This window comes from Zosterops lateralis, assembly GCF_965231275.1.
Source record: "Zosterops lateralis genome assembly, chromosome: 20".
Taxonomy (NCBI): Eukaryota; Metazoa; Chordata; class Aves; order Passeriformes; family Zosteropidae; genus Zosterops; species Zosterops lateralis.
In genome coordinates this window covers 4,206,822-4,220,144 of record NC_139780.1, presented here as the reverse complement: position 1 = coordinate 4,220,144, position 13,323 = coordinate 4,206,822, and the positions used below count along the sequence as shown (strand labels likewise).

Here is a 13,323-nt window from a genome sequence, read left to right as displayed (position 1 = left end):
GAACACCTTATAAAAGGTAGTAAGAATTAGACAATAAAGCCTTTTTTCTATACTCTTTGCTTTCTGAAATATTTGGAGTCTTTCGTGTCCTACAGCAGCAGGCTAGGGTATCAGTGAGGGGAGAATGAGAGAAAACTGAGGGAGCTGGAGCTGCCCAGCCTCCAGGAGAGATGGCTGAGAGGAGACCTTGTTAATGAATATAATTATCTTAAGGTGGATGCCTGGAGCCCAGGCCAGGCTCATCTTGGTGGTGCCAGCCACAAGGACAAGAGGAACAGGCAAACATTGATGCCCAGGATGTCCAACCTGAACAGTGAAGAAAAATTTCTTGGGAGCACCGGAAGAGATTGCTCAGAGAGGGTGTGGAGTGTCCCTCACAGAAGATATTCCAGAACAAACTGGATGCCGCCCTGTGCCATCTGCTCTGGGGTGACCCTGCTAGAGCAGGAGGGCTGCACCAAATCCCCCACTGTGCTCCTTTCCAATGTGAACCACCCAGGCGAGGCTGCAGCTCCCCCTCCCAAAGCCCATCTGCGTCCCTTTGCAAATCAGGGTGTGAGGTGGGAGCTGTGGCCCTGTGCTGTGTCAAGAGAAACATGTCCCTCAGCTGGGGGACCATCCTGCCAGCCCTGCACCACTGCCCTCAGCTTCACAACACAACCTGTTCATCCCACTTCTCACAGGATGAAAACAAACACAGGGGGAAAAAACCCCCCATCCTTTCTTGCTGGAACTGGAGGAATTTTAAAGAGCTCCAGGAAAAAGGGAGTTCAAGGAGTTGGGCAGGGAGCATGAGCAGAGGGGAAGAGATGGCCAGAAGGCTGAATGCATTAACACGGAGCAGACTTCTGGAAAAACAGAGCTCCAGTAAAATTCAAAATGTGTATGCAAGGGCTGCAGAGAGGTCTGTGTGTGCACAGAATGTGTCAGGGATGACATCAGAGACAGCCCTGTAGGGCCATGAACTCCTGAGCAGGCGCTGCTGGTGGTGCTGCAGGAACATTTTGAGTAGTTACTGCTGAACACTGGAGGGGTGAAAATCAGCAGCTCCTATTGATGTTTACTCCTGGTTCTTTTTTCTCCTCTCCATTATTTTCACGATTCTTTTCCCCCTTTGGGCTGCGCCTTTCTTTCATTAAAATGCTTTTCTTCCAAGAACAACTGTCTGTGAGAAGGATCCTGCAGTGGTAAAGGCTCAGTTTTACTTCAGAATTTGTTGTTGTTGCTTCTTCCAATGCACCTCACCTCCAGCCTTGCCTCACTGCTGTGTTTGTAGTGAACTTTGAGGAATTTCTGGCCATCTGTCTGTTCCCAGAGCATTCTGCAGACACTGGGGTGAGATTAGATGTGTGCATATGATTCATGCACAAATTAGGTGGTAGGTAAATTGGCACAGTTCCCCTGAAGTCAAATGGCCTCTGGTGTGCTGGTGTCCTTCAAAGATCCCTGGGCTGCTCTTCCAGCCCAGGCACCCAAACAAGTCCATTCCATCAGTAAGAAATGTGAGAGAAAGGAGGTTTCCAAGCATTGAAGAGCACAAATGACTGTTGTCTTCAGGCCTTAATGAAGTCTGGATAAAATAAACTGCTTTTTATTGAGGAATTCACTTTTCAGGGCTGTGTTTTACAGAGCCCAAGACAGCCAAATAAACTGAGATTTTAATTTTTTTTTTTCTGCTTTACTTCCTTTTCCATTGACATTCCTCTTGTTCTTGCCACTCACATCCATGGAAATTCAAAATACGAAAGACCTTTGATGGTAAAATATATTTTTAATTTTGCCTGGGTGAGGTAGTAAATTATTCACAGGGGCTTGTTTCTTCTCCTGATTTTACAACACAACAGCTTTAAATATGCAGAGACTTGTAATGAGAACTGATATTGGAGGGGAGAGCTAAATACCCCAGCATCCCTGAGCATGGTGAGCCATGGTAGGGAGAAAAAAAGAGGATTTATCTTGGCAATGGCAGTCCCAGGGAAAATGTAGCAGGAGCAGGGCATGCATTATGCACGGAGGACACGCTCTAATCACAGTCTGTGGGCTAAACAAGAGCTCTGGGACACAAAAGCAGATGTGTCCTGGCACACAGGCTCTCCCAGGACCTGGTGTTTTCTCAGCAGAGCTCTCTAGCCCTGGTTCTGTGCCTGAGGTGTTTTGGTTTTCTGAAATTCTTTTCCCAGGGAATTTTCTGTAAACAGGAAAAATGTTTTTGTAACTGTACCTTTGTTATTCATTCTTTTTCCTAGGAGGGACTTCTTCTTGATGTCCCTCTGCTCTGACCAATGTGGGTGAAGAGGTTTGTCTTCTTGTCACCAATCAAATTGGTCTGTGTGAAATAGTATAAAAGGGAGACACATCCCAAAAATAAAGGTGTAATTTTCAGCCTTCTGAATCTCAGAGTCTGGGTTGTTGTGGTGTAAAACAGCATCAGAGCTCCGAGCAGTCCTGCCCGTGTTGGGGCTGTTTGAAGCCCAGCCTGGTGTCTGAGGAGGTGACAGATGAGTGACAAACACCCAGGGAATTGTCTGGCTTTGAAACTCCAGCTGCTGCACAGCCCCCAGGAGGGTGGGACAGGGAGCAGCAGCACTTGAGCACAGCAATTTTCACACCTGGCCACAGCAGGAACAGCTTTGGTGCCTTCCAACCTACAGAGCAGCCAGGTCCCCTGAGAGCCCAGTAAAACCCAGCTCTGCTCCAGTCTGGTTCTGACAATGCCACTGGGGCAGGGTCACTTTGAGGGCATCCGTGCTCTGGGATGGAGCACACAGAGCTGAGAGCCAATTTTCAAGAAAATCCCTCTAGGAAAAACAACTTTGAACATATCATTTACTTAATAAAAGAGAAATTAAGACTTAATAATGCAGCAAAATTCTGTTAACCTCTCTTGATCCAAGAGCTGCTTTCCCATGTGACCCCTCCATGGGGATGCTGTGCTTTTCCAGCTCTGCACAGAGCAGAAAATAACAGCAAAAACACAGAATAGCTTTCCAGCAGCAGTTCCCTCAATCCTAGAGACAGCTCTGGTCCTTCAGGAGAAAGCATCATCACTCATGGACTTTATTTCTCTGTTTTCTTCCTTTGGAGGAAAAAAAAGACAGCTTTTGTGGGGAAATCTCTGATCCCCACTGCCCCAGAGCAGGGATTTCTCTTTCTCTTTCTCTTTCTCTTTCTCTTTCTCTTTCTCTTTCTCTTTCTCTTTCTCTTTCTCTTTCTCTTTCTCTTTCTCTTTCTCTTTCTCTTTCTCTTTCTCTTTCTCTTTCTCTTCTCATCTCCTCATTTCTTAATGCCTGGTTCATGTTGTGGAGGGAGCAAATCCAACAGGAGATCTGCTGGTGATCTGACACCAGTGCTGCTGCTGCCTGGTGTGGTTCCACCCAGGGTTCCTGCCTGCCCTCTGGCCAAGGCATTGCAGCCTCAGCATTCCTCCAGTGAAAATGAACGAGGCTGGAATGAAAAAAGTCCCAATTTTTGTGCCTTGGTTATTAATATGAGGCATGATATTTTTCCAGGGAAAGTTGGGTTTTTTTCCCCAGTTATTGGTGCAATTGGTGGCTGTGAATCACAGCTAAGGGGAGAGTTATGCCAGATCTTCCCTGTCCTGCCAAAGCCTTATAAAAAGGGTGGTGAAGCATCATTTCTTATTTCTCTCTGCTGCATCTCCTTGCAGTTAAATGCTTCTGTTACATGGGAGATCCATGTAATAAATACTCAAAAAATACTTTCCCACTGATCCAGTCTCTTCTCTTCAGTGGCAAATGGGTTGACTCATGAAAACTGACAAAGTTCTTTCAAATCTCCCTGAAAAACACAAAGAGATGAAACTTGAAAATGCATTGAGAGTGGTCAGTGCAGTGACCACTGTTCCTCACAGACATTTTATTGCCTGTGCCTTGCTGGCTGTTTGTTGTATTCACCTGTTGTGAATCAGATACAGGGGGTTAAATCCTCTGGAAGATGGATTGGCTTTATTTGTGTGGACAGAGCCTCGATCCCTGCCAAGGTCTCCTCACGAGCTCAGCACACAAAAATAGTAATGGTGATAAAGGAAATCAAAGCTGGTCATTTTCCAGAGAAAGTGTTTTTGTGAGAGGTAACAATGATGACTTTGTTACTACCACAGCTTTGATTGTGGTGGAAGGCTGGTCTGTTATTTTTAACAAAATATTAAAGACAAAGCTTTACATGCCTGACTTCTCCACTTAGGTCCTGCAAAGCTAATTAAAAAAAATTCAACTGATCAAAATTTTTAATGAAAAGTACTTTCTTTCCACAAAAAAAAAAAGAAAAAAAAAAAGGTCCATTTTTCATCTCAAAGCCAAAGGCTGAGTACTCAACACAACCATTGCTTGAAAAACTGAAATCTAATAAAAATTTGTTTTTCAGCCAGAATATTTTTAGTTTGTTTTCAGGCATTTGGCTTTCAGATAAAAGCTGGAAAATTTCCAGGGAAAGTGAGGAGGAGGGCTCACTGGGATTTTGGGTTCTTTTTTTCATATATGCAATAAAAGAAATAATTTGGATAAATCAAACTATTTCAGCAAATAAGAATTTTAAAGAAAAGTAAGTCCTTGTTCTCTTAAAAAAAAATTATGCAAAGATGATGAAGAGTGAAATATTTTTTGGCCTTAAAAGTGGTGGTACATGTTTTTTGGACCATGCTATCTCTGCCAGAGGCAGTGTATTCATCAGTGGCTCATCTATCAAATCAGAACAAGCACCATTCTTCTCATTAAGAGAGTTATGTAGAAATGGCACATTCCTCCCCTACTTGTGTCTTCTCTTCATTTATTAAAATCCAAGTTTCATGTGCTAAGGATGCAGGATGGCATTCCACCTTTTCAGACCTCTGGCAGTGGCAGCCTTGTGTTAAGAATGAACTGGATTTTAATGTGCCTCACCCAGCACAAATTGAACTGTTAGCTAAATAATCCTTTTCAGACGTGTTTTGTTACATTCAGGTCTCTGCTGATGTTTATCAGTTCTTAACTCCCCCACTCCCAGATTCTCTGTGGTTACCATTTCAAAATTACCTGCTTTTGTCCCTTATCTTCTATGGCGTTTTCACTCTCTACTTCTATTTCCTGAATGAGACTCTGGGAGAGGAAATAAGGCAAAGTTCAAATTAACTTTCTTATTTGCTCTTTCTTCTGATTAATTCTCTTTACTCATCCCCTTTCCTCATCCCTTTTGCAAGGCCAGTGGAAGCTGAGGAGGCTCAACTAACATTTGTTTGTGCACTGCACCTACCCACAGACTGTGTTCTGTTTGCAATCATCACCTATTCCCTCTAGAAATCAGGTCAGACAGAGACCTTCATAAAATGGGATCTTCTCCTGTCAGGTGTGCAACAGGAGATCTGGTGATGGGACACCCGTGCTGCTGCTGCCTGGTGTGATTCCACCCAGGGTTCCTGCCTGCCCTCTGGCCAAGGCATTCCAGCATTCCTCCAGTGAAAATGAACGAGGCTGGAATGAAAAAAGTCGACAGAGAGAAAGTTCCTCCAGTGTGACAGATGGGCTGAGTCCTCTCCAGCAGTTGTGGCAAAGCTCTGCTGCCTAAAAAATGTCCAGAATGTTGTCTACTCAATTCAGTGGAGCTGCTTTACTTGTCTGGTGGACTTGGCCTTGCTGTCTGAAGAGAGGAGGAGGCTTCTTGAGTAATGTGAGGGTACCTTGAGTGCTGTGTCCGGTTCTGGGCCCCTCAGTTTAGGAAGGACATTGAGATGCTTGAACATGTCCAGAGAAGGGCAACAAAGGTGGTGAAGGGATTGGAAAACAAGCCATATGAAGAACGACTGAGGGAGCTGGGGGTGTTTAGCCTGGAGAAAAGGGGACTCAGAAGTGACCTGATCACTCTCTACAACTTCCTGAAGGGGGGTTGCAGACAGCTGGGGGTTGGTCTCTTGCTCCAGGCAGCAACTGACAGAAGGAGAGGACACAGCCTTGAGCTGCACCAAGGGAAATACAGGTTGGATATTAGGAAGAAGTTTTTCACAGAAAGAGTGATTAAATACTGGAATAGTCTGCCTGGGGAGGTGGTGGAGTCACCATCCCTGGATGTGTTTAAACGGAAACTGGATGTGGCATTTGATACCATGACCTAGTTGAGGTGTTGGGGCTGGGTTGGACTCGATGATCTTGAAGGTCTCTTCCAACCTACACATTCTGTGATTCTGTGATTCTGTATTTCCCCGTGGGGTCCTGGTGAGGAAGAGTGGACTCCTCCAAGAGTTTTTTCTCTTTAGGTGCAGTAGGTGACACCCTTTGCCCCTGTTAAAAATGCCCCTGCCTGGCAGCCTGAAATGTCCTTTTCTCTCTCTGCTGCAGGAGAGGAGGCCTTGACCATGTACATGGACAAAAGCCGCCTCGACAGGAAGTCAGGAAACGCCACCCAGAGCGTTGAGGCTTTGCACCAGCTCGCCTCCTCCTACTTTGTGGACCGTGATGGCACCATGAGGAGACTCCATGAGATCCAGATCTCGACCGGAGCAATCAAGGTACCACACACTGCCTGAGGAAGGGGAAAAAGATTGTCTGCATTGGATGGGTTTTCTAGGGATTTGGGGCAGGGCTTTGCCAGGCTGATGTCTTCTTTGATCACAAGTTATTTTGTTCCCAAGATTGTTTTTTTCTCTTATTCAGTTGAAGAATTGATTTCCCCAGGGACACCAGTGTCTGGAAAGAGGTGGGCATTCAGTGTGGTGGTTGTGTAGGATACGAGACCTTCACTCAGTGTGACAGTGGCTTCTGGAAGGGAGAGAGGGAGCAGAGGACCCAGATCAGTGGTGGAGGTTGGAAGGGAAAGGCAGGTCTGTGAAATGAACAGCCCTGTGCCACCTAGGAGTATTTATCTCCTGGGGGTGTGAGGCTGCAAAACATCTCTCAGCTGAATTGGCTACAAGAAAAGGTGAAAAACTCAGTGTGGCATTACTGAGGCATCTGGAATGAAACGGACTGAGAGACAGCTTGGGGGTTGCAGCAGGAAGGAAGGGAAGCTGCTCAGAGAATACAAAACAGGGAAAATGGCTCTGCAAAGGCTGCCTTCTCTGAAAGCAATCATCCTGCACTGGGCAGGGATTTTATTGTTGCTGAGTTCACTCCAGGGAAGGTGATGTGGATGGAGTCGTCATTGTTAGCCATTTCTGAAAGGTTTCAGCTCTCGTTATTGTTCTGTGCTGTCTCATGGCTGAGTCTGTTCCCTTCTGGATGGGAAATTGTATTGAGATATTGAAACAGTGACAGCAGATAATCACCCGTGGTGAATTCCAGAAGGGCAGCTTTCCTCCATGGCTGGAAACCAGCAGCAGCAGCACTGCAGGTCATCTGTGCCTCCATCCATCCTCAGCACAGGGCTGGTGCTCACTGCTGTTGTGAGAGCACCAGGCACCACTGTGGGCTGGCAGTCCATCTCTGTTCCTTGCTTTCCAATTAGAGAAGCCAGGGAATAATTCCTCCACAGGCTTCTGAAGTTCTCCAGTGGAGATCTGTGAGAAACATCAGTCTGCAGGATCCCAATGCCAAGCCCAGGATAACTTGAGGTACCCTAAAGGAAGCAGCCACAATTAATTCTGATTTTTCAGCTTGTGATTGCACCAAACATTAGCAGTGTCTGTGCAAGGTGGGGCTTTATTTCCCAACTAGGGAAGATGTGTTTTGGGCTATATCAGCTGGGGACAAGGAGTACTTGAATTAAAACACTTTACAAGCCTGGGGGAAGTGTGGTGCTGCAGACAAAGGGAATATTTTCTCTTTTCTATACTCTCTGCAGGTAACAGAAACTCGGACCGGCCCCCTGGGCTGTAACAGCTACGACAATCTGGACTCTGTGAGTTCTGTCCTTCTGCAAAGCACTGAGAGCAAACTCCACCTGCAAGGTAGGGCCCAGGAGCCAGGGAGAGGGATGGAAATGGGAGAGGGGGGCCCTTTATCTGAGCCTTTCCCCCTCTTCTCTTTGCTGTGATTCTGCTGTGAATGGAACTTCCCTGAAGTTTCTGGTGAGCAGAGCCAGGGCTGACCCCAGTGAAGTGTCTGAGTGCCCTCTGCCATTGAATTTTGATGGACTTCTGTGTATGATACACACACCAACACCAAAACAACAACAACAACAAAAAAGTGATCTCTTCCATCAGTAGTGAAGGAGAATTCTGCCCACGTCTCTCCGTCCCTCCCGAAATGCTGATTTGTGTAAGAGGTTTGCAGATCAGCTTTTGAGACTCTCTAATGACCATAATCTTTGGGAAAAGTCACAGAGGTTTTATTTGGATGCTAGAAGCCATGGCTTCAGTCCCAGATGGGGAGCTAGTCCAGAAGTCAACAGATAGAGGTCATGGCTGAATTAATAAATAAATGCATGCTGGTTAGCAAGAAGTCAACTTCAGTAGAAGGAGGAAATTCACTGGGCATGTAATTTACGAAGGTTATTCCCAATTTTTTGACAAAATAAGGAAATGTGGGATTTAATTGCTCATTTGCCCAGATGGTTTTATTTCTTGAATCCTTGTACTTGCACAAATTTTAATTTTTCAGATGAATGGGCTACATTACATCTTCCGCTTTGAGTATAATTTGGCAAGTGCTGTTTTAATCTTTGGTTTCACAGAAACTGGGTTTCATTTACCAAGTAATGTTGTGGATATAATATTATTGTTGTTATTATTTGCCTTTAAAAATAATAGGCAGGTTGTTTTCACTACGCTGGTGATTATCCAAATCACTGAGTTCTGGTTCTTACCTAATTAACAATAAGCAGTTTGAGGGGTTTTTTACACTGTGATGATAACTGCTGGTAATGAAAACCCCAGGATGACACATGAGATAAGTGGAGAAGCAGCTCAATCAGCAGGCAGCTCGGGTTATAGGCAGACTAGTGGGTAAATCAATAGACCTCGATTGGTTATCTGATCCTACAAGAGTGGAGATAAACCAAGGGAGGAGGGGGAAGGAGGTAGAGGGAAAAATTAGGAGAGAGGGGGATGAGGCTGTGATCTCTGATGGGAGCAGGCAGAGGACCTTGGGGGTCAGCCACAGGTGGGTTTCATGGAGCTCCATGGCTGGAGCCAGTGCAGGGAGAGGCTGGAGCCAAAGGGGACGGTGAGGGAAGGGAGGAAGGCAGGAGCTCCTCCTAACAGAACACAGTGACCTTTAAAGCACCACCTGAGTTTCCTACCTAATCTGGAGTGTGGTTCTTGGGATAATTACCCAGGATCCTTCCTCTGCTCTGAGGAGCCTCATTAGGAATTAGTCACAGGGCTGCAGCAGGTAATGGATCGTGACCAAGTCTCCTCTGATCTGATTAGCAGCTGAGCATGTGCTGCTGACAGAAATCCATGTTCCTGCCTTTGTGTCACTCCAGCTCTGAGCCTGGCTCAATAAAAGAGCAGCTTCTTCATGACAGGGAGAATTTCTCTGTCTGAACCTGCTGCTGCCCAGCCCTGGGAGTTGGGGTTTCAAAGCTGTGCATTTCAGGGCAGACAGTGGGTGGAATGTGGCACTGATTGCCCTGCTCTGGTCTATGAGGTGGTGATCAGCCAAACGTTGGATGATTTTGGATGATTTGGATTTTGGATGATTTTGATGGTCTTTTCCAACCTCAGTAATTCCGTGAACCCACATAGGGTTTGGGTAGGTTGATTTCGGGGGAGGATGGTGCAGAGTGTCTGGTGGTTACTGGGACAAAAAAAAATCCCTATTTTATAAATTCAGGAATTTATAAATTTAAAGAATGCCTGTGGGCCCAGCATGCATTACATGCACTGAGGTATTTGTATACATATATACACACAATATTTATCACAGAAGGCTCAGAAGGACCCCCTTTTCCCCTGGAGCAGGATCCCTGTGGGGATGCAGCGTAGGATGCCCGAAGCTCCACAGCAGCCTCTTGGGAAAGGGGAATTTGAGTTCCCTGCACAGGTGTCCTGGGCAGAAATTGGAAAATTTGACTGAAAAAAAACAACACTTTGAAAAATTTCAGGAAATCCAAAATTCAGAGCCTTGTCTTGTTGTATCAATGCTGTTCTTGACAGTAAATGTCAATATTGGAGCATAGCATTATTTCAGTGAGGTAAATTCCTCCTGTTCTAAACCATGTAACAATAAACAGGAAATGTTGCATATCAGGTCATTTGCTGCATCAAATATGGCCATGTATTATAATACTATACATAATGCATGTAATATACAATACTTATATACTATTAAATAGATTATGTTTCAACATTTACTATTATATTGTTATATATGTATAAATACCCTTATATATTATACATCTATAACTACATAGAGAGATACATTATATACCTACATAATATCTATGATAGTATAGCAGTAGAATTTACATTACAATTACCATTAAAGCTTTTTTCCAGGATGGGCAGAGCAGTAATGGCAAGACAAAACATTTCAGCTTTTCAGTGCAGTGAAATGAGGGAGTATGAAAAAACACATTTATAAAGTCAAAAGTGCTTTTGGAGTCAACATGCTCTCACAAAATGCTTCAATGGAACTGCATTTTCAACAGAGAACTCTTCTGTGAAAAATGTTTCAAATAGCTCTAATTTAGAGCTGGGGAAATTTACCTCTTTTAATGCAGGAAGCCTTTTATATACAGTCTAAAGCCAAACATCTCTCTCTAATAGTTTTTCTAGGTGAATTAAGGACATGTTCCCTTGTCAGATACTTCATATTCTGCCTGTAGTTATCTAAGATAAACCTATACCAAATTTGTGCTGCTCTTCATTTTTAAAGAGGAACTTCATGCTTTACAAAGTGGCAGAATTCCTCCCCTGATCAATAAGTTACCTTCAAAATTAAAATACTCCAGTCAGCAGCAAACTTACTTTGTGCATCTGTTATCAGCTCCTGAGGCTGCTGTCGGGGATGAGCCCATTCCTTGTTTTCCCTGGATTGGATGGAGGGATTCTCCCCATGGAAATGGGTCAATATCCCAGTTTTTCTGACCAGCTTTCCCCTCTTCTTTCCCTCTTCTCTTCTTCCCCTCTTCTTCTCAACTGACATGAGGTTGTTTCATCAGTAGACAACAGTGAAAGACTGAATATGTGTATATATGTTTTTTGGGTTTTTTTTGATGTTTGCAATATCTAAATGAATTTCTTAGAGAACGACACAGCATTTGGGATATTTTATTGGGGTTATGGCTGGCAGCAGGGCTTTCCCAGCTAGCACAGACTGCTCAGGGGCTGTTATATTCCTTGGGATTACAAAGCTGCTCAGTGGGGCTGTTACATCCCTGGGGATTACAGCCCTCCTGCCTTACAGGTAGCAACTGAAGCACCCAGAGCAGTGGCCTCAAAAGATTGATGCCACCTGTGCTTTACTGACAGCCACAACAAACTGAATTCCGGCAATATTTATGTTCTATCTATGGCATAGAACTAAACATGAAAGAGAGGATGCCAGGGCTGGGTGAGGTGCTGCTGCTGGCACAGTGCTTGTAAAATCTCTTGCTGAGATCTGACCACTGAGATGCTCAAAACTCAAGCAAAAAAAAGTTCATATGAATTTGCTCTTTTCTGGGGATGACAAGAAATCTGTGAATATTTATGTGTATATATATAATATATATAGTATATATAATATATATAATATATATTATATATATAATATATATAATATAATATATATATTATATAACATATATTATATATTATATAACACATATAATGTGAATAGAATATATATTTATATAAACTATATATTATATATACTTATATTCTATATAGAATACATAAATGTATATTATGTATTATATATAAAATATATGTATTATATATAAATATAGGTAATATTTTATATATTTACATATACACATAAATATTATATTTACATGTAATATTTATATTTACATGTAAATATATTTATATAAATATGTGAATATATATCTATATCTATATTAATATATATAGATATATAAAATACTCCTGTGGAAATAGGCACAGCTGTATTTCAGTAACACTCATTCCTTCCATAAGGAAATTCCTGGCTGGAAGGTGTGAGTCACACATAATCCCAACAGCCTGTTTGGAAGTCAGGGGGTTGTGTTTGGAATGTGAACTCTGGTGCTCCAATGAGTGGCTGGAATTGGGGGTCACTTGTGCAAACGCAGCTCTGAGTGTGTGTTTCTTGTCAAATGCTTCAGGGAACTGCTGGGTTCCAGCAAAACTGCTTTCCTGATGAAGTTAAGTATTTATATAAGTGCTTTGTTGAGTTGGTGCTAAGTATACAGAGGTCTGATTGCCCCTTAAATATAATAATATTTCTCACAAGAGGAGGTTTTCCTGGAAATGTTGTTTTTTTTTTTTTCCATCCACAAGTTTTATGGGCAAAAAAGCGAGGACCCATGTGAAGCACTGCAGTGTTAAAACATGTTGTGTTTTGGAGATTACAGGGTATTCATGTTTCTGCATCTGCTGGAATGCACAGTCAACATCCCTTGCAATGGGAGGTGCTTTCCCTGAAACTTCAGTTGCTTTTTTCACCCCTGTTCCATCAGGAAAAAAAAAGTAAAATAAAAATCTCCAAAGTAGCTGGGCCCAAACAGCTCGTTGTGCTTTATCCAAGTTAAAATTCAAAGAGAAACTATGGAGAACTTGAGAGCCTGAGGTAATCTGATCATATTCAAAGAGCCAGAGCCGGTTGCTCCTCCATGAAGCAGAGTGGAAAACGCATTCATGGGACTTGGACCATGAATGAAGAGTCAGTGCACATCAAGAAGTCCAGCTCTGCTCTCATGTGAGCTTGAAAGCTCAGTGAGTACAGCTGCCCTCAGGCTCTCCAGGCCCCTTTGTGGATCAGTTCTCCAACATCACTGCCCTTTTATTCCATCCTGAGGGAAAGTTTGGGATCCTGGCAGGTGGGACCATCACTAACATCAGTGTTTGACAAGGGACCATCCCTCTGTAGTGGGTTTCAGATAAATCACAGAATCACAGAAAGGGATTGGAAGGGACCTTAAAGATCAACTTATTCCATCCCTGCCATGGGCAGGGACACCTTCCACTGTCCCAGGCTGCTCCAAGCCCCAATGTCCAGCCTGGCCTTGGACATTCCAGGGATCCAGGAGCAGCCACAGCTTCTCTGGGCACCCTGTGCCAGGGCTGCCCACCCTCCTAGGGGAGAATTTCTTCCTAATGTCAAATCTCAACCTACTCTCTTTCAGTTTAAAGTCACTCCCCCTTGTCCCTATCATTACAATCCCTGGAAGAGGCTGAGCTTCAGGACTTCCTGAAGACAGCAGGAATAAATTCGAGATTCTGAGAAAAGACCAAAGGGCCCTCAAAATGATGATCCACTGCAGGACAGAGGT

General features: G+C 43.8%; 1 protein-coding gene across 1 annotated transcript in view; it reads left to right on the top strand.

Annotated features, from left to right (window-relative positions):
• The window catches only part of BRINP1 (BMP/retinoic acid inducible neural specific 1), a 91,458-nt gene that overhangs the window by 63,550 nt on the left and 14,585 nt on the right, over positions 1-13,323 (top strand). The window contains exons 4-5 of the mRNA XM_083875934.1: positions 6,327-6,496; positions 7,768-7,873. Of these exons, the coding sequence (XP_083732060.1) occupies positions 6,327-6,496; positions 7,768-7,873 (276 nt within the window). The remainder of the gene's footprint in view (positions 1-6,326; positions 6,497-7,767; positions 7,874-13,323) is intronic.